The following is a 24,960-nucleotide window of genomic DNA, read 5'->3' as shown; positions in this document are numbered from 1 at the left end:
CTAATGAAATTTTGTACAATTTTATTATATGAAATGCCCAGAATAATCAGATCTATTTTGACAGAACATAAATTGGTGGTTGCTAGGGGGGTCCTGTGGATATGAATGGAGATGACCACTAATAGGTATGGAGTTCTCTTTTAGGCTAATGGTGATAATTGCACAAATTTGTGACAATACTAAAAATTATTGAATTGTGTACTTAAGTGTGTGGGGGGGGACAAAATGGCTTGATTGCCAAGCCCTTTTCTCCTCTGTCCCTGGCAGTTTGGGGCTCACCACCCCTAAGACCCCAGGGAGCTGCAGTGGTTTCCCCAGGCTGCCCTCTGGCTGGGCGTCTGAGTTGGTTCAGAGCAGGCTGGCCCTCTGAGATGACCAGCACCTGTACCATTCAGGAAACCCAGGATTCTCTAGCTACGTGCCCAGGGCCTCTGTTAAACACACCTTGACCCCACACACGCGCCTGACGACTCCAACCCTGAACATGCCCGTTCGGATGGATCTAATACCTCGAAAGACAGCCGAGAAAGGCCAGGGGTCACTGTGGTGCAGATGGCGTGACTTACGGAAAAGGAGAGGGGGATGGGTGGGTGTCAGTGGATAGAGCAACCAGGGCCCAGTTTTAACTTGTTGGGTCTGAGTGGAGGGTCACAGGTGTCCACTGGACTATTTTTTTTTTCACTTTTCTGAAAGCCTAAAAATTTTTGAAGTAAAAAGTTGGGGGGAAATTTTAAACCCCAAATTAAAAAAATGAATGAAAGTTTTGGAAAAAGGCCAATCTTGATAAACTGATGAGTTGTACAAATTCAGACACATCTCTCAACTGTATCTTTATGTTGTAGAGAGAGTCGTAATTATATCTGAGCGCTATTTGTTATTCTTCGTTACTCTGTAGGTAAAACACCTGGAACAATCCCTGGCAAATTAGTAGTTGCTCAATAAAAGGCACGACTTGAGAAATGAGCTGGGAGGACAAAACTCCATCAGAAGAGTTATAAATGTGCGTCTCCCATCTGCAAGGGCTGACGACGTTTCTCTCCTTTTTACAGCTTTTCCCGGGTGCTGCAGGAAACAGTGAGAGCACTAGCCCCCCAGAGTGACGTGGCGTTCATGCTGTCAGAAGACGGCAGTGGAAAGGGAGCAGCTCTCATCACTGCGGTGGCCAAGAGGACACAGCAGTCACGGAAGGAGAACTAGGAGTCCCCAAGGTCGGGCCTGACGCACCTCGGATACTCACCAGCCCTTCCTCTGGCAGATGAGTGGGTCAGGGACCAAAAGGCCACCTCCCAACGGACTTCACCTTCTTGGTGGCTGAAAGAGGACCCCAGGCTCTTGGGTACTCTTAGCATCTTGTTACTGGTTTTGCAGTGACATTATATGGCATCTCCATTGGGTATATGTTAGGGCCAACAACAGCCCAAATTGTGAGATCGAAGTCTCTGGCCTGAGAGATCCGCTTTCTGTGGCTTTGGGTCCTGTGGCTGCTGGATTGGGAACACAGTCAGTCTGGCCCCATGGCCCGGGTGACTGAGTTCCTCCCGGAGATGCTCGAGGAGTGCCCTGGGTCGTCCACTTGTGGAGGAACAGTTCAGAGGATGAGAGACTCATGCACTAAACCAGGGGATTGTAATCTAACTTGGGCTCAGCTCATCACGTTGACTTCAAATGTGAGGCAAGAACAAAGACTTTGGAGTGTTCAGCCCGAGAGGCAGAGGGGCTGGTTGGCCAGCGCCCCACGGGAGTCATTCTGTGCTTGCAGGAAGCTGTACAAGCACCCTGTGGGATCTTGTATGTGCTTGAGGCGTCTTTTTCGTGGTTGCGTTGCTGCGTGGATGGCTTTTCAAGGTCTGCTAGGTACAGGAAATCCAGCCACTGAATAAAAAAAATATGTGGTTTCCCAAGAAACTTGGCATGAGGTGTTGATCTTTGCTCTGGGAGGGCTCCCTTGTATCTCCTTGTCCTGTTGGAAGGATAAGGAAGCCGTAGAGTCAGGAGGCGCTGAGGATCTCTTTAGTCCAAACTTCATGCAGCTGGAGGAAACGTTTGGACCGACTGATACAATACCCTTAGCAGAACGTGCCACGTCCACTTTTGAACTGGAGTTGACTGGGGTCCTCTTTCGACCTCCGTGGTTACATTCCCCTCCCTGAATTGGCCCCTCCCCACACCCATTTATTTATCTCCATTCTGTTCTCCAGAACTGTGTGGAACTGGCCTATCCTTGACTCTTTCTCCAGTGGACATCCCACTTCTCTCTCTCTCTCTTTCATTCTTCCCTCCTACTCTTTCTCTGAACTGTCTGTGACTTTCTTGTTACCTAGTTACACCCTTATCTGGCCTAGCAGATAATAATATCTTTTTCTTGGGCTGGGGTTGTGGCTCAGTGGTAGAGTGCTCACCTACCACTCACAGTGTGAGGCACTGGGTTCGATCCTCAGCACCACATAAAAATAAATACCATAAAAATGTTGTGTCCACCTATAACAAAAAAATTTAATAATAATAATAATATTTTTTTCTCCCCCGCCCCTTGGAACTGGGGATTGAATCCAGAGGTGCTCTACAACGGAGCTCTATCTCCAGCCCTTTTATTTTCATTTTGAGACAGGGTCTCATTAAGTTGCTGGGTCTGGCCTCAAACCTGCAATCCTCCTGCCTTAGCCTCCCAAGTTGCTGGGATTACAGGTGTGTGCCATCAGGGTCAGATTATTATAATGTCTTTCTCAGACATTTTTTTTTCATCAATTTATTTTATTTTCTTATTTTTTTTCCTCAGACTTTTTTTTAATTGCTCAAGTGTCCCTACTACGGAGTCATTCTTATTTGTACTTACTGAAGAGAGGCATGAGGACAAACAAAAGTTTCTAGGAAATCTTCCTTGCAAAAATCGGAGGCCGTCATCCTGGGAAACAAAATGGAGAAAAAATAGTCTTGCAGATGGGCCAGGTTGATTTCATTTTATGCACTAAATTACATGCTGACTTATATAGTGCTTCAGCTCCACAAAGAGTGGCGGTGTACCTCTGCATGAAGAGATGGTTCCCAGTGCCAAATGTCACCCACTGCTGAAGCAGGATGTTCAGACAGACAGAATGCAGGAGGCTGAATCCAAAACAGTGAGAGAGGCTGGGAACAGAGGAGGGACCCTGAAGGGTGATGGGTGGTGACTCTGCTGAGAGCAGATTAACTAAAATTAACCTAAAAATTTTATTTTCGGGGGAGGTATCAAGGACCGATCTCAGGAGCACTCAGCCACTGAGCCACATCCCCAGCCCTTTTAAAATTTTATTTAGAGACAGGGTCTCACTGAGTTGCTTAGCGCCTCACTTTTGCTGAGGCTGGCTTTGAACTTGCAATCCTCCTGCCTCAGCCTCTCGAGCTGCTGGGATGACAGGCTTGCGCCACTGCATTGGCTTTTTTAAAAAATCCTTTAAGGTTACACATCCCTGGAGATATGTACAGATTTGTTCAATTTATCTTTTCATATTTTGAGGTTATTCCTCTTTGGAGAAATGATCACCTTTGAGATTTGTCTTACCGAACCAAGAACCTGTCCTTGTTATCCTTCCCCACTTCTCTCCTTCTTTGGTACCACACCCAGGTTTTCCCGTCTTTCTTCCTCCTGGGGTTGAGAGGGTCTCTTTACTCAGCATCCTTCCTGGAGTGTTGATCTGTCCCAGAGATTCACATCGCTGTGCCACCAAGCCCTCCCGTGACCTGGTCTCCCAGCAAACATTTGGTGGGTTAAAGGAGGTCATCCAGTTTGTCTTCTGCTACATCTGGTCTCTTAGAAGCAAAAAAAAAAAAAGCCTGGGTTTCTAGGCAACATGGCACATTCTGACTAATTGATGGCATCATAGAATCCTTGAACCAGGACTGGAACTCTAGAGAACTCAGACATCCATCTTGCATCTTTACACCGGCCAGCCCCCGAAACACCTGGGGCGAAGCAGGCCTGCTGCTCAGTTTACTAAGCAAGACCAGCACCCATACAACAGGTGAGCAGGAACCCACAGACTTTTCCTCTTAAAACGAGCTTCACGACCTTCTATTTGTCCTTCTTTAGAAATCTCGTTCTTGTCTTTTTTCCCATTGGCAGGAAAGGGTGCTCCAGGAGAATCAGGACTTGGGTCTCCTTCCCGCAGTGCCCAGAGCCTACCCCCATGGCTAGCATGGAATAGCTCCTGGCCAGTTCTCTGAATGAATGAATGAGTGAATGAATGAATGCTCCAACAAGCACATGGGTGAATTATTGCTTTCCTTTGACTCTCCCTATTCTTCTGCCTCACCTGAGGGGGCTCGAGCCCTATGCACAGTATAAATGATGACTCAGTGGGCACCAAGCTCTGTCCTAGGCACCAAGGACCCAAAGAAACATGACACCTCTCCTTCCCTGTAAGAACTCGCAGGCAGCAAGGAAAGAAGGATTCGTAACTACCTGTAACACAACATGGTAAACAGGACCAGGGTGAAGGCACAGTTCCTGACCAGGCCTACATCCTTTAGATCAGGCTCTCACAGCTGAGTGTGTGAGCATCGTGGACTTCCTTTGGTAGTAGCATGAAAGCTATAGATTCTTTTCCAGAATGTTTTTTTTTTTTTTTTGTGGTACTGGGGTTGATCCCAGGGTGCTCTATCACTTAGCTACATACCCAGCACTTTTTATTTTTTTATTTTCAGACAGGGCCTCATAATTTGCCCAGGCTAGCCTTGAACTTGTGATCCTCCTGCCTCAGCCTCCCAAGTTGCTGGCATCACAGACATGTGCCATGCTCTTGACTTCTCAGAGTGTTTTTAAATGCATAAAATGCATAGAATTGGGCTGGGGTTGTGGCTCAGTGGTAGAGTGCTCACCTAGCATGCATCAGGCACTGGGTTCGATCTTCAGCACCACATAAAAATAAAATAAAGATACTGTATCCACCTAAAACTAAAAAAGAAATATTAAAAAATGCAAAGAATTACAAAGGAAATCAACGGTATTGAATTGTATAGTTAAGAAAGTGGAGCTAGGCATGGTGGTGCATGCCTGTGATCCCACAGGCCTGAGAGGCTGGGGCAAGAGGATTAAGGGTTCAAAGACAGCCTCAGCAACTTAGCAAGATCGTATCTCTTTGGTTTTTTTAAAATAAAAAATTTTAAAAAACCAAAGAGCTGAGGATGTGGCTCAGTGGTTAAGTGCCCCTGACTTCAAACCCTGGTACAAAAACAAAGTGGTGATATAGTTATATATGTGCTTCTTTATTAATGCATTATGTATCAAGATCCAACAAAACCTAATAACAATTATAATTTTGAAGTTTTGGTGAGTGTAAACAGTATTTTGAGACATTTGCAACAACAGTAATGAAACTATTTGTACTTTCTACTGGAAACAAAGTCACAAGTGCTGCTAATATTGATGTGGCTCTGTTTTTCCAGAAGTATTTAGAATTGCATCTTTGCTTTGTCTACACTAGTCTATAATGTTGAATGGATTTTCCCTTTATCTCTTGTAGCATTCTGTCTTTTCAACCTGAGACCCTTTGTTTTTACTAATTGCAGAAAATGTATGAGGTTTTGCTTTTTTAAAAAAATACATATTTATTTTTTAGTTGTGGTTGGACACAATACCTTTATTTCACTTATTTATTTTTTGTGGTGCTGAGGATCAAATCCAGGGTCTGGCATGTGCAAGGCAAGTGCTCTACCACTGAGCTACCACCCCCGCCCCCGGTTTTGCTTTTCTTCAAATATTTTCAATTTTTTTATTTCTTCTCTTTCTGGCACCTCAATTTTCCAAATGTTGGCATTTCTACTTCTGTTTTCCATAGTGTTTAACTTATCAAAAGATATTATTTCTTTTTCACAGCTGCTTTCTCAGAGATTTCCTCAATTTGATCTTCCAATTCAACAGTTCATTCTTTAGCTGTGTCTATTCTGACAGGTATCTATCTGACATGTCTTTGGCTATTTTCTAAAGAGTGTCTTTCAAAGAACAAAAGTTTTTAATTTTAATTTTAATGAAGTTGATTTATGATTTTTTTCTTTATGACTATGCTTTTTGTGTCTAAAAAAATTAAACATGAAACAATGACAACAAAACTCTAAAACCTTTGTCTAATTTTTCATTATCTTATTTTTTCATCTACCTATATTATGTGTTTTATATGTAATATTTCTAGTTCTTTTTTCTTCTTTTTGTGGGTTTTCTTTTTTCCTTTTTTATCCTAATATGTTATAGATGACAGCAGAATACAGTACAATTCATATCACACACATAGAGCACTATTTTTCATATCTCTGGTTGTACACAAAGTATATCCACACCATTCATGTCTTCATACATGTACTTAGGATGACGATGTCCAGGGTTTTCTTTTTTGCTTATTTGTTTTTTGGAGACAGGATCTCACTCTGCTGCCCAGGCTGACTTTGGATTCACAGGTTCTCGTGGTCATCTTTTCTCAGCCTCCTTAGTATCTTGAACTGCAGACTCTTGCCACTCCGCCTGACTCTTCTAATTCTCTTTCTGATTTCACATCTTTTTCATGTGTTTATTTTCTTCCTTATTTCATTATATATGTCTATCTACCTATTTTACAGTCTTGGTCTCTCTATGCGATTTCTGATTTAGACAGTGTATGTTGCCCAGTTGATTGACATTTTCTTTCAGGTAGTTCTTCCTAGGAGTTTTGCCTGTGAACTTATACTCATGCAAGGATCACCCTGTGCTCTGTGTTGGAATGTGGCCTGGGTCAGGGCCACCCTAGCCTGAGTTCAGTGAGAGCTCGGGGAGGCAGAATTTTAGGGCAAAAGTCCCGGGCACCCCATATCCTCCCTCAGGGAAACCTTCCTGTCAGCCTGAAGCACCTCTCAGGCAGTGTTTTACCAACGGGTCTTTAACCTCTTAGGAATAAGCAGTGCTCAAAGGAGACACCTCACCTGGTGAGATCTGGAAAGGGGACATCTCACCAGGGGGAGACCTCCCAGTCCAGACAGGGTGGGTCAGTGCCGGAGACTAGTCAAGCTTCACCTGCTCCCCGGCTCATCACCCAAACACAACTCAGCCCTGCTTCTCCTCCATGGATACCTGTGCTGAGTTCTCAGGTTTCCCTGTCACTAGTGAAGGATCAGGAAACAACCAGGAAAGAATTGTCGTGGGAGCAGCGGAAGCTGAATTGATCAACTTTTTGTGGTCCTGGGGATGGAACCCAGGGCCTCACACATGCTAAGCACAGCTCTCCAACTGAGCCCCCCCACCCAGCCCAGCCCAGAAGCAGAATTTAAACTGCTCTTCTCGAGCTGTACCCGCCTCCCCCAATTCTATCTCAACACTTAAAAAGCAAAGCAAAGCAGAACAAAAACGTCTTCTCTAACTCATTAATTCCAACCACAAAGACAGTCATTTCATGTGGTGCAGTTGATACAAGGGGTATGTTGTTTTTGTTGTTAGTGGTTATAAAAATGAGCTTTTACTCTCTATGTTACTTTTGTTTTGTTTTGTTTTGGTTTAACAATAAATTTTTTGTTGTTGTTGTTAAGAAAACAGCCTGGGTAACTCCTATGATTTAAGTCATCTTTAGCATTTTTATAGCTCCTTATAAGCCTAAATCAAGTTCTATCTACCAGGTTCTCGAGGGCTGATAAAATTGATGTGTTGTAGAGTGATCTACGGAGGGATGAAGGATGGGGCTGGGTACAAAATTAAATCTGCTGGTGGGATTAAGGCTGAGGAGGCAGAGAAAACGAGATTCCTAGGAAAACTGACAGGTTAGCCAGTGTCCCCCGGCAGACCCATCATCTGGGGGCCATTCTGCGCCTAACACTCACTGCTGGCCCGGGCAGCCTCTGGCTTGCTCTCCTGGGGTTTATGTGTGTTTGACCTGTTGGTCTACGAGGCTTTGGGAGCCCAGGCCCCACTCTGTTCCGGGCCTGGTTGAAGAAGACAGCGCTTCAGGTCAAATCAGAAACCCATCTCCCCTCCCAGAGAGCTGGGGCCTGTGGCTGGACCCTGGCCCAGATTCTGGCCTGTGTCTGGTCTGCGTGTGAGGAGGGGAGCGCTTTGGGGTGAAGGTGGAGTGCCTGGGTTGGACGCGAGGCTCTGGACTGCTGGACAGCGCCTGGGCTTCTGTACAAAAGACAATTGAAGTGTGTAGCTCAGTTCCTGTGATAACCCTGTCCCCGCCCTCCGCTTCCCGGGGCTGGAAGCCTGTGGGAGCACATAGCTGGCATTTTTGCTGGAGATTAGGAAGTCTTTTGCTACCTCTGCGAAGAAGCTTGAATTCAATGGACTGTTGTGGTAGGATGGAGTCTTTTTTTCTTTTTTTTTAAGGGGAAAAAAAAAAAAAAAAGAAACTCGAGATTTGGCTCAGGTTGTTACAAGGCAGTGGGACGATGAGCTCTCTCTCCAGTGCTGGGCAAGAAGCCACTTTGAGGGCGAGAAGCCACTTCATGTGGTCACATCGTTTGTTTGTCTTGCATCCTCAAGAGAATAGAGAGGCTGTGATCCCAGGAGCCTCGGAGGAGTGAATGTTCACCGTGATGCTCCAAAGACCATCTTCAAGCAAGAAGGGTCAGAGCCCCATTTCATAGTAAGTTTCGTTTCTTTTCTTTCTTTTTTTTTTTTTTCTTTCTTTTTTTCTCTTTTGAACCCTAGGGCGCTTTCCCACTGAGCCACTTCCCCAGCCCTTTTTTAATATTTTATTAGAGAACACGGCCTTGCTGAGTTGCTCAGGGCCTCGCTAAGTGGCTGAGGCTGGCTTTGAACTTGCCATCCTCCTGCCTCAGCCTCCTGAGTTGTTGGGATTACAGGCGTGCACCACCACGACTGGCTCACAGTGAGTTTATTTTGAATTTTTTATTGATTCCATATTACCACTTAAGAAGCGAGGTCATTTATAGATGGTGGCGCCCTAAGAGACTTCAGAGGCCTGGGAGGATGATCTGGTTGGTGGTGGGATGACCAGGCTGAGGGGCAGGGCCCTGTGCTGTGTGGTCTTCCTGATCTTTAGGTGGCCTCTCTCTGACATGGGCTAGTTATCTCTCTGTCCTCTTCCTTGTGTTATGAAGGGTGTTGGGATAGCATGCAAGTCCAACTTTGAAAGAGAACTTAAGCTGTTCTTTTGGACTCTGCCTGTTTTACTTCCTCGGAGTCATGTCTTTATTTGTTTATATTTTTTAGTGATACATGGACGCATATCTTTATTTTGTTTATTCATTTTTATAAAGTGGTGCTGAGGATCGAACCCAGTGCCTCATATGTGCGAGGGCAAACGCTCTGCCGCTGAGCCACAACCCCAGCCCTAGAGTCGTGTCTTTTATTAGCATGTTCTTGGGAACAGAAAGTGACCAGGGCTGACTTTGGTTTCTCGATTTGGAAAATAAATTGGCTAGTGATCAGGTGCACTAAAGAGGTGGGACTGGTGTGGGTGGGGTTTGCCGTACGTGCCGAACAGTCAACCGAGTGGACACAGGAACATACAATTGTTTGGATGTGATGAGGAACCTCAAGATGAAGCAAGAAACCTGTTCCCCCAGAAACCAAGTAGGTCTAGAGCTGTGAAGTAGTTAATGCTTATGAAAAGAAATGATCGCTTACGTATGTGGTCCCCAAATTTCTACCTAGCCAGCCAAGTCACGAATGCAAAACTTAAGACGAACCACGCGGGAGAGGGGCCAGTGATCTGGACAACACTGGAGAGTTGGGTCATTTGTCCTTCCCCACCAATCTGCAAGGCCAACCCCTGTCAGCTGGCCCAGCAAAGGGCATGTGAACACCAAGTGTCCATCACTTTTGTTCTTTGTGTGTGTGTGTGTGTGTGCGTGGATGGGGGCAGGTGCCAGGGTTTGAACTCAGGGGCACTCAGCCACTGAGCCACATGCCCAGCCCTTTTATTGCATTTTATTTAGAGACAGAGTCTCACTGAGTTGCTTAGCATCTTGCCATTGCTGAGCCTGGCTTTGAACTCGCCATCCTCCTGCCTCAGCCTCCCAAAACACTGGGATTACAGGCGAGCACTCCATTCTTGTTTTAATTAACATCCGGGTTCTTCTTCTAAGCTTTGATGGGCTGGTGACGTGCCTTCATGAAAATCCACCGGTAAGCATGGTGTCTGTCTTCTGTAGCCATGAGAAGGACAAGAGGGTTCTGCGAGAACCCAGAGAACTAAGGCTGAGGCTGGGAGGGCTGAGGGAGGCAGATTTCAGCTCTGATTTCGGAAAAGGCTGCTTTGAAGGGGGAGGGACCACCTATCTGGATCTTGTCTGAGTTCAGTCTGGGCTATGGCCTGAATGTTTATGCTCTTGCCTCTCAGATTCATATATTGAAACTTGATTCCAGTGTGACTTTTAGAGGTGGGAGCCTTTGGGAGATGATGACGTCAGGGTCATTACCAAGTGCCCTGGCCTCTCCCCAGGAGGCCCACATAACAGCCAAGGCCTGTGCCCTTGTTTCCAGAGGCTGCATGAGTAAAAGAGATCCCAGAGAGCTTGCTTGGCCTTCCATTATGTGAGGACGCAGCGGAAATCGCCATGTATGAGATACGTGTGCTCAGTGGGGCACTGAGTAATTCCAGCAACTCAGGAGGCTGAGGCAGGAGGATCACAAGTTCAAGGCCAGCCTCAGCAATTTATTGAGATCCTAAGCAATTTAATGAGACCCTGTCTCAAAATGAAAGATAAAAAGGGCTGAGAGTGTGGCTAAGTGGTTAGGTTCCCCTGGGTTCAATCCCCCATACAAAAAAAAAACCTGAAAGGGCTGGGGGTGTCGCTCAGGGGTAAAGCACTTGCCTAGCATCACAGGAGGGGGTTGGGGGAGAGAGGACTCCCAAGACACCAATTGTGCCTGTGACCTTAGGATTCCCAGCCTCCACCACTGTGAGCAATAAGTTTATGTTGTTTATAAATCATTCCCCATCGATGGTCATTTGTTATAGCAGCCCAAAGGGATTAAGATCGTGAGGGTGGGACTGAGATGGCACCTGCTGGTGTAAAAAGGCCCCTCTGAAATTAAAAGTCCCAAGTTGTTTTTTTCCAACTTCGGGTTATTTTCTTCATTTCCATGGAAGATGAAAAACTGCTCCCAAAGCACTGTAAGGGTTGAAAAACATACATTGTGACCTTCTCTCCGACTGGCACAGCCCAGCTAAACCTACACATGACTGTTTCCTGGCTTTTGTTTCCATAGGTTGCAATCACTTCTGTAGGATCAGCTGCCTCTCCCCAGTTTTAGACAAAGTGCATTAAATCCAGTTTTCTGTTTTTCTGGGTGGTGTTGGGGGTGAAGCCAGGGCCTCACTTATGCTAGGCAAGTGCTCCACCCCTGAGCTACTCCCCGCCCTTTGTTGGTTTTCTTACGTGGGCAGGTTCCCTGGCTTGTCTGGCAGTAACAATTAGGTTCTTTTTGGTTTTCAAATAATAAAACCGGGTGTGGTGGCACATGCCTGCGATCCCAGTGACATCCCAGTGACGTGGGAGACTACGGCAGAAAGGTTTCAAGTTTGAAGCCAGCCTACCAACTAAGCAACACCCTGTCTCAAAATAGAATAATAAAAAGGCCTGGGGTGTGGCTCAGTGGTAAAGCCCCTCTTGATTCAATCCCCAGTGATGATGATGATGATGATGATGATGATAATAATAATAATAATAATAATAATAATAATAAACAACGTTTACTTCCTGGAGCCCAGTCCCTGGGCAGTTAATCTCTGAATTGTTAAAATCCTTGAACTTTATCCCCTACCCCCACCCTATCAAACAACTTATTCTGCTTCTCTTTACAACTACTGACCTGTATTAGATCTTCCAGAATCTCATTCATAAATTCCTCTCTCATGCAGTGAACATAGTGAAAGAGAACAGGATCTATGGTACTTTGAATGAGCAAACCCACTTGTCTGTAGGCATCTAGAAGGTGGCTTCTTGAAACAGCCTGCCTCCAAAGTTTTCAATTGACTAGGCCAGAGGCGAGGCATTTCCAACAAGTTCCCAGCTGTCGCTGTTGCTGTTGGAGTGGGGACCACACCGTGGGCACCGGTGTCCTAGAGGACAGAGACCACTCTCCCCTAACTTCTAAACCTAGAGGGGGCAGATTTTCTCCTCCTCTTCCTCTTCTTTGTCCTCTTCATAAATTTTATCAGGGCTCCCTTGGTCCTGCCTCAGAGGCCGCCAAAGAATACTCTGACCCAGACCAATATGTTCCCGTCCCAAAGCCACTTCCTCCAGGAAGCCTTCCAGGGTTAGATTTTGTGGTTCCCTATTCTCCATGACAGCTATCACAGCTCAAAGTTTGCCCCGGAATTCATGGTGTGTCTGAATTAGTACCTCCCACCTCCAGAGACTGTAAGCTCCAGGAGCACAGGATTGAAGAAAAGTAGGGAAGAGATGGGGTGGCTGAATGGGGGAAGGTGGTGAGTCACCCCCAGGATTGACACCATAAAAGAGGGTGAAAGGAACAGGAAGCTTTCTGTCCCGGAAGAACAAAGGAAGGGGAGAGAGGAAGAAGGATGTGGGTGGCCTGGGACATTCACTGGAACTTGTGGCTTGTCCTGGTCTGCCCCAGCTCTATCTGGTACAACCAGAGCTTTCCTTCTCTAATTTGTCTACCAACCTGGGCATTTCCTTACAGACTCTGTTTTATTTATTTTGGTACTGGGGAGTGAATCCAGGGGCATTTGACCACTGAGCCACCTCCCCAGCCCTATTTTGTATTTTATTAGAGACAGGGTCTCGCTGAGTTGCGGGGATCCCAGGCGAGGGCCACCATTCTCTACAGATCTTAAAAACCTGGGCTGGTTTTATTACTCTGAGCTGCTTAGCAGCTCAAAATCTCAGCTGTAGCATCCAGAAAATAGTCAAGGTTCCAGGGCTGCAGAGACGTGAGTTCAAACCCAGTGGGCACAGGAACGGATTTCCTTCTTCAAGCTTCCTTCTGTTCCCTGTCCCCAAAGTGATCTCGGCTTCCCAGCACAGCGCCTGGAGCTCGTGAAGGCTCCCTGCACCAGAGCTGCTACTGTTGTCACCCATCTATCTTCATGTCATTGTCCTCACCACTGTCACCATTCCCTCCCCCTCTACCCAGGGTTTCTGTGAGGTTCCAGTGGGACTCAGAACTTGATAACCAGAAAGCCCTGTCTGAATGTCAAGGGCACCCAAGTGTCCTGGCCCCTGCCCACGAGGCCCACATAACAGCCAAGGCCTGTGCCCTTGTTTCCACAGGACGCCGGTGCAGGCCCTGCCCCTTCCGGTCCTTTGGTAACTCTAGATTTTATGACAAATGCATCTTTTGTCTCTTTCTGTTCTCAGGACTCCAACTAAGCGTCTAAAGAACTGTCACCCAGAGCATTGTTCCCAAGGGAGACCAGAGCCTGCACACCCCCACGCACCTCGGGCCAAGAATCCCGGTCGGGTTACAAGGACAGCCTATGTGGTCCTTTTGGAAAAACGGGAGCGAGCCCAAGTGAGGAGCCGGCCGAGGTGACTCAAGTTAACTCAAGGCAAGTGGCTGGGGCCTGGGCGAGGGTGAAACACCGCGGTGGTCTCACTCCCACTGCAGGCCACCTGTTCTGGCCTTTGGCATTAAGTAGTTTCCTGTCCCATGTAAAATAAGATGAAGAAAGAGATGCTCAGGCCTCAGGCTCTGAAAGGGTAGATCCTGGTATTCAAAACCATTGAGAGCTGGGTGTGGTGGCGCATCTGTAATCCCAGTGACTAGAGAGGCCGGAGCAAGAGGATCGCAAGTTTGAGGCCAGCTTGGGCAACAGGTGAGACTCTTGTCTCAAAATAAAATTTAAACAATTAAAGATGGGCCAGGGATGTAGCTCCGTGGTGGAGTGCTTGCTGAGAGTGCCTGATTCACTGGGTGCCATCCTCAGTACCACCAACAAATAAAATAAAAATCCATGTATTTTACTCCCGAGGCCCAGAGGGGGGAAGCACTTTCCCAGAGTTAACAAACACAGGAATTTGAAATGGACTTGAACTTGCTACAGTTAACTGGACTGATGCCCTTTTTTGGGGGAGGGCCGGGGACTAGGGCTTGAACGCAAGGGTGCTTTATGGCTGAGCCACGTCCCTAGCCCCAGCCCTTTTTCTTTTGAGACAGGGTCTCACCGAGTTGCTTAGGGTCTTGCTGAGTTGCTGAGGCTGGCCTGGAGCTCGAAATCCTCCTGCCTCGGCCCCCTGAATCCCTGGGATTACAGGCTTGTGCCTGTAATTTTTTAGTTGTAGGTGGACACAATACCTTCATTTTATTTTATTTTATTTTATTTGTTTTTATGTGGCTCTGAGAATCGAACCCAGGGCCTCACACATGCTAGGCAAGTGCTCTACCACTGAGCCCCCAGCCCCAGCCCCTATACCAATGCCCTTTTTAATATGGTTTTTTAAAGGCAGGTGCTGCGCTGGGTTTCATCACAGCTTGTTTGGTTGTGAAAGCCTCTCTTCCCTGAGTGCCCATCTGTCCTTCTCTGTTGACCTCGGTATCTGAATAGATGCTCTGTTATTGAGGGACAGTGTGGTACAGTTTTTTAAAACGTGGGAGTCGGAACCAGCCTGATTCCAACTCTGAGGCTTGCTACTTACCACCTATATGGCCTAGGAAGTCGCTTGACCTCTTTGAGCCTTAGCTTCCACATTTCTAAAATGGGGATAATGGTGCTTAGGAGGGGACTTGTGCCTGAGGAACTTTAGGGCATGCCTGACAGGAAGCACTCTAGGAATGCAATCTGAAATTACCTCCTGGTGGGTCCTTAAGGCCAAGGGAGCAGCTGGCCATAATTGGAAACGAACAAGAAATTCAGCTGTTAAAAGGCTAACGAATGGGAGATTCTCTGTTATTAAAATGCTGACATATGCCAGCCCAATGGCAGGCCTGTAATCCCAATGGCAGGAAGATTTCAAGTTCCAGGCCAGTCTCAGCAATTGAGTGAGGCCCTAAGCAACTTAGTGAGACCCTGTCTCAAAATAAAATATAAAAAAAAAAATGGCTGGGGATGTGGCTCAGTGGTTAAGCATCCATGGATACAATTCTTAGTACAAAAAAAAAAAAAAAAGCTGAAGTATCAGGATCTGTAAATTCAAGCAAATGACCCAAGAAATGAAGCATCTGAACTGCATAATAGCAATACCTCTGCCAGGATGTTTTGGAAGGGTGGCACTTGGTTTGGGCGACACCTGGTTTACACAGATGTTTTAGGTCCAGGGAGAAAGAGTGAGGAGCACGGTTCTAGAGAGAACCTTGCCAGCCCCAGAGAGAGGATGGAGGAGGTCCCGGGGCAATCGGAGCCATGGGAAATGCCTGCTCCCAGCAAGAGGCGGGGGGTGTGCAGAATGGAACACGGGGTACCTACCTCTCACAGGGGAAATGCTCCCCTGCCCTTCAACAGGATCTCTAGACCAAGTGCATTGAGTGATCTCCCAAAAAAGTGCCTCGGGTATGTCCCCAAGGTTCCTTCCCTCTTGTCTCCTGGGTAACAGCAGGTCAGAGGCAGAGGAAAAAGAAAGGGGACACTTCTTCTCTGTCATCCTACAGGCCCATGGGGCTTTTAGGACATCAGTATCAATGAGAAAAGGGTAATTGGATTCTCTGTAAAGTGCTTAGAGTTTGAACAGGCTGGGGGATCTCCGGCACTCAGAAAGGAAGGTCAGAGTGTGTGCGGAATCCGAGGAAATTGTAAGCCTATCTCGCGTAGTTAGGAGAACGTCTTTTCATAAAAACAGAGTTAAATTGTAAGTGGCCAAAGCACGCTGGGCATATATGCTCTGCTTTGGACTGGGCCAGCTACTGGGATTTGATTGGCACTGCTGATGGTGCTGGAGGGGCCCCCACCAGAGCTCTGTAGAGGAAGCTGATCTAGAACTAGGGAGAGAACCAGGCTTCAGCCTTCCAATTCGTTTGATCTTGCATGCCATCGGGAAAAGATTTTTTGCAGGCACATTTCCCAATTCATGTATTTTAGCTATTTCCAGATTATATCCATTTATGATTGCACTTGGAGGATGTGTCCGGGACAGGCAAATCCACAGACACTGAAAACAGATGAGTGGTTACACAGGTCAGGGGAGGATTGCTCTAGGGGTGCCTGCTTGAGAGGTAGGAGTGATGAACGTGTTCTAGAATTAGATAGCGATAATGGTTGTTCACCTCTGAGTATACTAATAACGACTGAAGTATACACTTTATATACATTCAGTAATAAATTGAAATAAAGTGCCCTGTGGTTCTACCTATAACTTTTTTTTTTTTTTTTTTTTTTAGTGCTAGGGATTGAACCTAGGGCACTCTACCACTGAGCTACATCCTCAGACCTATATAGTTGTGTGTGTTTATTTATTTATTTATTTAGGTACTGGGGATTGAACCCAGGGCCGTTCACCTTGAGCTACAGCTGTAGATTGTTCATTTATTTGTTTTTAAAATTTTGAGCTATGGTCTCACTATGTTCCTGAGGCTGACCTTGAACTTGCAATCTTCCTGCCTCATGCATCACTGTGCTGGGCTCGATCTATCTATCATCTATCTATCTATCTATCTATCTATCTATCTATCTATCTATCTATGTATTCTGAGGCAAGGTCTTGTCACGTTGCTGAGGCTGGAGTTGAATTTTTTATCTTCCTGCCTCAGACTCCCAAGTGGCAGGGATTACAGGTGTGGGGCACAGTGCCAGACAGCTTCTTCTTTGGGGCTGTTATCAACATGTAGTTATCCAGAGAAAAATACAAAGAAGGACATAGGCTAAATTTTCAGTAGATCTTATTTCTATAGGAGTAAATGTGATTTTAATTTTTAAATTACTTGTCTATGTTTTCTTCTTCTTCTTTTTAAATGATGACTATGCATTCCTTTTGCAGTTATAAACAAGATTTGATCCTAAGTTTCTCCCTGCCCTGTTGGTTTAAATTAGACAGACAGTGTGGGGGGTGAGACATACGAAGCTGACCCTTCTGAAATTTTGGCCTCTTGAAGGTGCCTCTGCTCGTTTCTATCTCTGTCGGGTTTCCTCCCTAGGAAGCAGAGGAGGCTGTGATTGTGATGTCAGGACTCCAGAGAGTTTCTTTCTTTCTTTCTTTTTTTTTTTTTTTTTTGCTTTAAATATTTATCTTTATAGTTGTTCAGACACAATCCCTTTGTTTTATTTGTTTATTTCTATGTGGTGCTGAGAATCAAACCTAGGGTCCCGCGTGTGCTAAGCGAGCGCTCTAACGCTGAGCTCTGCTCCCAGCCCAGACAGAGAGTTTCTTCTAGAGTAACATCTCACTAGAAACCTAGTGACATTTTACCTGGGTTTTTGGATGCTTCTAGAAATAGGGACCCATACTCTGTCTCTGGTCCTCAGTATCAGAGTTTTTAGTTTCTCAGTTGGTGAGGACAAGGCTTCGGAGACCCTGACCTGCCCCTTGAACTTGACCTTCCTCCAGGCCTTGGAGACCCTGCTACTGAGAACAGGACAGGAAAGGACCTGGCGCAGAGGCTGTGTCCCCACCATGGGCCAGAACTGCCAGCGAGGACAGGTAAGCTCCCCCGGCTCTTCTCTGGCTCCCCAGAGGGCCACGGGCCATGACCTGCTCTGCACCCTCTCTAGCGGGGCCTTGTGTTGGGGTCCATCTCAGAGGAGGGAAAACCCGGACCAAGTGCACAGCAGGAAACCTTGTGGGGCAGGCGGGAGCCTCTCAGACCCAGCCCCCAGCTCTCAGTGCAGGTTCAAGTCCCACCTGGGCCACGAGGTTCCTGACCACGGGCAGCCCACGTAGCCCTCCTGGTAACGGCTTCTTAGACAGTTATGCTCCTGGAGAACGTTCGCTGAAGATGGGAGCCGGGCTTTCCCTGTCTTCAGAGGACCTCGCTGGCAGAATTTCCCATTGCTGTGTAAGAGCAGAAGTCCATGGTGAGGCCTTTGAGAGAGGTTTGCTTCTCCACTGAAGGTTGAAGTTTGTCCTATTGTCACCAGCCTCAAAATGGTGACAGGACAAACTGTTCCTCTGAGTAGCTGGCTCATTTTCAATGGATCTGTATTGCAGATGGGCCCCATGGAGCAAGGACTATAGACTTTTCCTTCCCTAGGTTAGGAAGTCTGAACTGTGATATAAGCCCCAGGAACAGCACAGGACTGGCATATTTTTTCTTTCTTTCTTTTTTTTTTTTTTGGTACTGAAGATTGAACCCCAGGGTCCTTTTTATCACTGAGCCACATTCCCAACCCTTTTAATTTTTTATTTTGAGACATGGTCTCCCTAAGTTGCTGAGGCTGGCCTCAGACTTGCAGTTCTCCTGCCCCAGCCTCCCCAGTTGCTGGGGTTACAGGTGTGAGCCAGTTGGCACTTAGTGAGAACCCTCTCAGAACCACCCCTGAATTTGGTGAAGACTACCCTGGTCAGCCCTTGTGGGGAAAATCTGATTTTCATTAGCCTCAGAAAATAGACATACAAACTCAAGAAGCTGCTTTGGACCTGAGGTGAGGGGGTTAGGAACAGAGGAAAGTTCCCTTCAGTCTTGCAGAGTGATTTAAAATGCCCCCTTGAGTGGGGCTCTAGGGTACATGCTCATAATCCCAGCAATTTAGGAGACTGAGGCAGGAGGATGGCAAGTTTAAGGCCAGCCTGAACAATTTAGTAAGACCTGTCTCAACATTTAAAATTTAAAAGGCTGGATCTGTAGTTCAGCCGTAGAGGGCCAGCCTCAGCTATAGAGTGGATACTGTTTCAAAAAATAAAGGATAAACAGCCAAACAGAGCAGTGACGCACATCTGTAATCCCAGTGGCTCAAGAGGTTGAGGAAGAAGGATCGTGAGTTCAAAGCCAGCCTCAGCAACTTAGCAAGGGCCTATGCAACTTAGTGAGACCCTGTCTCTAAATAAAATATAAAAAAGGGCTGGGGATGTGGCTCAGTGGTTAAGCACCCCTGGGTTCAATCCATGTACCACACAAGCACATACATAATAATAGTAATTAACTAATCAATGAGTTAATTTTAAAAATGCCCGTCTTTGTCACCTCTGAGAAAGGCTTTGTAAAGTCCAGCCCAAATTCTCCCCGGCTTTAGAGGATCGAATTTCTTGCTGTTTCTTAGGCCCAGGTGGAAGCTCTCGATCTCATTTTATTCTCACTCATGGAACCTAAGGCACTAGTTTGTTTGTTTGTTTGTTTGTTTTCCTTAGTTGTAGTTGTCAATACCTTTATTTTATTTTTATGTGGTGCTGAGGATCAACCCAGGGCCTCGAATGTGCTCTACCGCCGAGCCCCAGCCCTAGCCCAGCACCTGCTCGGCTTACACGCGGGTGTGGAGGTCACTAAATACACAAATCTAAAGACTCCCCTTGGCCATTGGACCTCTAAAGAAAGAAGTTTTTCCCTCTCAGGGAAAGGAGGCATATTTCCAAACCACCATGATTGTTTGGGATGTCACTGCCACCTCTCAGGACCCCCACTGTCCCCTTCCTGTGCCCCTGCCTGGCTTTGCCAGTCGCAGGCAGAAGGCCACTGAGAGTTTAAAGCAGGCGGCCAGCCCTGGAGAGGTGGCACAAAGCAGCCAGTGTCCCAGGTGCCATGTGGCAGTCAGCAGGCTTGGGCACTGGTCCGGAGTTGAGTGTCAATCTGTGGGCCTGGGCAGGTCCAAAGAGGAACGTGGGCTTCTGGGATCTCAGATATGAGGTGGAAACCCAGGCATTGGAAATCGGTTTGATCCCTCAAGTAGCCCAGGGTAGGCTGGGGTCCTGGTTGCCCCATGCCCCTGCTTTGGCGATCTTGACTGGAGCTGTGCCATTTGTCAAGTGTACAGTTGGCCTCTGTATTCATGGGCTCCATATGCATGGATTCGACCAAGGGTGGATTGAAAATATTCAGAAAAAAGTTTTCATCTTTACTGATGACGTAAGGATGCCATTCTTTCCTGAATTAATACAGTCTAACAACTATTTACAGAGCATCACATTGTGTTAGGTATTATAAAATCCAAAGTCTGTGGGAGGATGTGCATGTCCTAAGCAAATACTATGCCATTTTGTATGAGACTTGAGCGCCTGTGAATTTTGGTATTGTGGGGGAGTCTTAAATCAATCCCCAAGGGGTTCCAAGGACAGCTATGCCCTGTGTGGATCACTTCACTCTATATGGTCTCTGAATGGTCACAAAGGCCCTATGAAGTAGTATCATTCCCACTTAATAGATGAGGAAACTGAGGCTTAGAGAGGTTAAATTACTTGCCTGGGGTTGTGCAACCTGATTAGTTACAGATCTAGGACAAAAACTCATGTACCTCTGATCCCAAGACCATGTTCTTCCTACTTCCACAGAAGAGTCATGGTTGAAGGTGAGACATATTATTCTACCCTATTTTCCCAAGCACAGATGTGTTTGGGTTGTTCCGAGCTGAGCAATGTTGTGCTCTGTATATTAAATTCTCCCTCTTAGTCTAAGAGAGGTCAAAAATCTCGTGGTCCATTCAGTTTTTCTTCTAAGTGTCTTTGACTATGGCAAGCCCCGGGGCCTTGGTGCATGTTAGGCAGCTGCTCTACCACTGAGCTCCATCCTCAGCCCTTTTTTATTTTTATTTATTTTGAGACAGGGTCTCTCTAAATTGCCCAGGCTGGCCTCGAACTTGCGATCCTCCTGCCTCAGCCTCCCAAGTACCTGGGATTACAGGTGTGTGCCCTAGCGCCCAGCTCAATTTTCATAATTGCTTTTATCCCTCTGATTTTTCTTCCCTGATGCTGCAGAGACAACTGCAGGGATGCATGGAGAGCGTCAGCGGAGTTCTGCAAGATCTCCAAGTTAGGAGCAGAAGCCCTTGAAGCCCCTCATCAGGACTAACATACTTGAATTTGGGCTATATCTGTTCCAGCTCAGAGCTCCCCAGAAAGCCTGTCTCTTAGCTGTCCAGGGATTGGTTGGGACCAAGACCCACATTCCCTTTGCTGGTGGGGGTGGAAGACTTGGGCCGGGCTCAAGCACATCAACTGGTCTCCCCTTCCCTAGACAAGGTTGATTTGGCTTCCACTGCCTTCAAAGCAGGCATGCTGGCCACATGAATGTCCCCAAACACTCCTTGCTGGAGATGTGACATGATTCTATCACTGAGCTTTTTTTTTTTTTTAAATATATTTATTTTAGTTGTTAATGGACCTTTATTTTATTTGTTTATTTTTATGTGGTGCTGAGAATCTAACCCAGTGCCTCACACGTGCTAGGCAAGCGCTCTGCCACTAAGCCACACTCCCAGCCTCCATCACTGAGCTTTTTCATTTATCTTTTCGACCCCTCCCTGCCTGGCAGGTTCCTCACGTGATCATCTCTGTGCTCCTCAGAGTCATCTTTGGTACAACCGCAAATGACAGCTTGATCCCCAGCCTCAGCCAGCTGTTCCAGCATGTCCTTTAGGCAGGAGCGCTGGGACCACCTGTCCCTGAGGTTACAGCCTCAGTTCACCTCAGTTGTTAGGTCTAGGCTTCCTTTTCCATGAATTATTCCAGCAACCAGTGAGTCCAGCTCTATATAAACCCACTTGCATTTGAATTTGGGGGATATGGTAGGAGGAAGCTCTCTCTAACCTGTGTCTGCGCTATCGTTTCTGCTTTTGACTCTGAAATCGACCTTTGTATCAGTTAGCTTTGCTGTGTAATAAATCACCCTACTACGCAGTGGCTTAAAGGTGCAACACTTTACCCCCAATCCTGAGTTGGCAATTTGGACTGATCTCAGCGGGGATGGCTCTTTTCTGCCCCATTTACTGTCAGCTGGGCTCATGTTGCATCAGCTTGAGGTCTGTGGCTTCTTTGACATGCCTGGTAATTGACTGATGATGGGCAGATGTGATGAAGCAATGTGGGTCACGGGCCACACACCCTGCAGCAGACTAGCTGGGCCTCTTTCATGCGATTGTTGTAAGAGTCCCAAGACGGGACAAGCCTCAAAGCACACGAGAATTTTTCAAGCCTTGGCTTGTACCATGTTATTGTCCTGTTGGCCAAAGCAAGTCATTTGGCCAATCCCAGAGTCATCCCAGAGGTTGGGTACAGGAAGGAGAATATTGTGGCCAATATATATATATATATATTTTTTTTTTTTGGCAGGGGAGATATTGGGTGTTGAATGCACAGGAATTTTACTACTGAGCCACCTCACCAGTCCTTTTTTTATTTTGGGACAGGGTCTTGCTAAGTTGCCCATGTGAGCCTTGAACTTGCAATCTTCTGCCTCAACCTCCTGAATTGCTGGGATTACAGGTGTGTGCCACTGCACCTGGCTATTGTGGCCATTTTCTACAATGGTTTCTACTGTAGTTCACTGTACCATCTCTAGGCCTTCAGTTTCCATCACGAAGAAATTCATGTGGGCTCTTCTCTGGATCCCAGCAGCTTCCACAATTTTGTGAGGCAAGAGAAGTTATGAAGGGGCAGGATGCTGACCCATGTTTCCCCAGATCCCAGCAAGAACTGGTCGCTGCTTAACTTCATGCTTATTTGGGAGCATTGTATCCTGCAATCTTGGGGACAGGGTAGGGGCCAATGGTTGGGCAGGAATCAGCCCCCTGTACTCCCATCTCCAGGCCTAGCTAGCAGGAGCTGTACCTGTCTGCATATCTGTCTCCCCTAGTCGACTGGGTGTGGGCTTCCTAAGGGCTGAACCAGTTTCAAAGATGAACAAGATTCATCTTTGAATCTCCAGTGCCTAGTGCAGTGCCCGATACATTTGTAAGCACCTGATAAATGCTTGTGTGAATTAAGGCATTAATTAGACATTGCTGAGCTCTGTTGCATTTCATCCAGACAATCATTGATCATGTTAAAATTTGTGTAGACGCTCCAAGAGCTGCTGTGATTGTTTTTCTGTCTCGGTGGTGTGTGTGGCTAGTTAGGAGCACAGAATGCAAGTCCCTCAGATGCCTTTGTAACACTCATCCTGTTTTCTCTCTCTCTTTAAGGCTGTAGCAGTTGAAATGCAAATACGGCCCCCACTTACTGAAGTTAAGGTAAGAAGTCTAAAGGTTCTTTTCATTTCCTTCTGGAATGTTCTCTGTAAAAGATAGATAACAGCATGGCAATTGACTTTGGGAATTCTGATAATGGTTGTAGGCCCACTACACGGACCTGCAGTGGATCCCCCTGAGTGAGGAGTAGCTCTTACCTCCAACTCCGCCCCTCCTGGTCACCACCTCCACAGTGCAGGTGCTTTCCCAGGTGGCCTTTGTTCCAAGAGCCCTTTCTTAGCTCTTTGTTGGAATCAAAATGCTGAATACAGGGCCCTCCTACCCCAGAGCTGCTGGCCTAGTGATTGTTGGGCAGATTGTGGGGACAATGAAGAAAGGCTTCTCCCCTCTTTGTTTTTCCTTGTGGAGAAGCAGGCAGGCCAGGAACATGGCACTCATCCCCTCTCTGGGTCAACAAGGACAAGTTCCAGATCCTTCCTTGACCTGGGCTGACATATCCCATGTGGTAAAAATCAGTTTCCCATGCCTCCCTCCCATTCCCCAAGCAGACACCTTCCGATGTCTTTAAAATGTCATGCAGCAGCAGCCAGGGTTGGTGGCGCGTGCCTGTGATAGATTCCAGCTCCTTGGAAGGCTGGGGCAGGAGGATCACAAGTTCAAGGCCAGCCTGGGAAATGTAGCAGGACCCCTTCTCAAAATGAAAAATAAAAAGGGCTGGGGATGTAGCTCTGTAGTAGAGCACCCTGTGTCAGGTCAGGCGGGGCGGGCATCGACCAAAGGACGCAGATTTAAAAGGGCCGCTAAACAGGCTTTATTGAGATATAAACTCCCAGGCGGAACTCGATCAGACCCACAGAGGGGACAGGAGAAGGGTCTGAGGAGAAACCTTGTGGACTTTTATGGGGCTTACAGCAGGAAGGGAAGGGCTTGGGACAGGAAAAGGTGTCCTTAGAGTCCCTTGCCCTCTTGGAGTTGGTCAGGGGAGTTGGGTGAACTCCAGGATGGGCCAGGGGGTCCTGCTGATTGACAGGCGTTAGTCAGGAGATCTGGCTGATTGACAGGCGTTTCCACCGGCATCTGATTGATGACGCGGGCTGCTTTGTTTTTAGTTGCCACTAAGTCGCCACCAAGTCGCCACCGACCTAACACCCTGAGTTCAATCTCCTGTTCCATGGAAAATAAAAAAATGAAAATAAAAATAAAAATTGCATGTAGTGGAGTGTATCTGAGGTAGCTCCTTCATGTGAAGGTGATGACGCAGGAGAAAACTCCAGTGACTCTCACTTTCCCCTGCATCTGGGTCCATCACCGGTTCCTAGGTGAGGCCCGAGGCTCGATCCGGATTGATCACCGCCTCATTCCACCCACTGAGCCACTATACTGTTCTTTTGAAATGAACACGAATCCTCTAAGGATTCATGGCTGAGAAGTGAAGCTCAACATGAAAAGAAAAAAATGGTTATAACACAGAGCCAGGAGAAGGAGCAATCGATCCTCCTTGGGAGGCAGGGAAGGCTGGATGGAGCTGGTGAGATTTACAGAGGGTTTGAAAACAGGAGGAGACATTGGCCAGGCCGGGAAGGGCAGTCCAAGCAGAGAGCTGCAAATCAGAAGTGGAGCCTGGGCAGGATGGCTGGACATGGGAGGGGCCGAGGCATTGGATGGGGGCATTGGTTGACCAGTTAAGGAACCCTTTTTTGGGGGCCTAACAGATCTTCTAGAATGAGGAATCATGTGGTTAATAAAGGTTTGCGGTTCAGCTGAGTCAAGGGGCATGCTCTGGAGGGGCCAGTGGGACCAGAGTAGGAGGTGTACCAGAGGATCCGTTTAGGAGAGGGAGGAAGTATGACTATCCACTTTTGCCAATATTAATTTAATTTACTTCATTTATTTATTTTGGTATTGGGGATTGGACCCGGGGTACTCTACTATGGCACGACATCTTCAATCCTTTTTATTTTTTTGTGACAGTCTTATTTTTTTTGCTGGGGATCAAACTGAGAGACTCACCCATGCTAAGTACCCACCATACCACTGAGTTACACCCCCAGACCCC

General features: G+C 46.9%; 2 protein-coding genes across 4 annotated transcripts in view; both read left to right on the top strand.

The window, feature by feature from the left end:
• Hkdc1 (hexokinase domain containing 1) overlaps positions 1-24,960 on the top strand; it is a 73,626-nt gene that overhangs the window by 45,694 nt on the left and 2,972 nt on the right. Inside the window, exons 18-23 of one of the 3 annotated variants that reach the window (XM_078041122.1) lie at positions 1,050-8,573; positions 13,285-13,475; positions 17,401-17,493; positions 20,544-20,620; positions 22,125-22,200; positions 22,899-22,946. In XM_078041122.1, coding sequence (XP_077897248.1) covers positions 1,050-1,197 — 148 coding nt within the window. In that variant the 3' untranslated portion in view covers positions 1,198-8,573; positions 13,285-13,475; positions 17,401-17,493; ... (1 more) ...; positions 22,125-22,200; positions 22,899-22,946. Of the gene's footprint in view, positions 1-1,049; positions 8,574-13,284; positions 13,476-17,400; positions 17,494-20,543; positions 20,621-22,124; positions 22,201-22,898; positions 22,947-24,960 lie in introns of those variants that run through there. The other 2 variants (XM_005325960.4, XM_078041130.1) reach the window with 2 other exon arrangements.
• Hk1 (hexokinase 1) overlaps positions 13,430-24,960 on the top strand; it is a 95,908-nt gene continuing 84,377 nt past the window's right edge. Inside the window, exons 1-3 of the mRNA XM_040273244.2 lie at positions 13,430-13,475; positions 17,401-17,493; positions 22,899-22,946. Coding sequence (XP_040129178.1) covers positions 17,467-17,493; positions 22,899-22,946 — 75 coding nt within the window. The 5' untranslated portion in view covers positions 13,430-13,475; positions 17,401-17,466. The remainder of the gene's footprint in view (positions 13,476-17,400; positions 17,494-22,898; positions 22,947-24,960) is intronic.

Source organism: Ictidomys tridecemlineatus, chromosome 1, assembly GCF_052094955.1.
Source record: "Ictidomys tridecemlineatus isolate mIctTri1 chromosome 1, mIctTri1.hap1, whole genome shotgun sequence".
Lineage (NCBI taxonomy): Eukaryota > Metazoa > Chordata > Mammalia > Rodentia > Sciuridae > Ictidomys > Ictidomys tridecemlineatus.
This window is presented reverse-complemented; position numbering and strand designations above follow the sequence as displayed.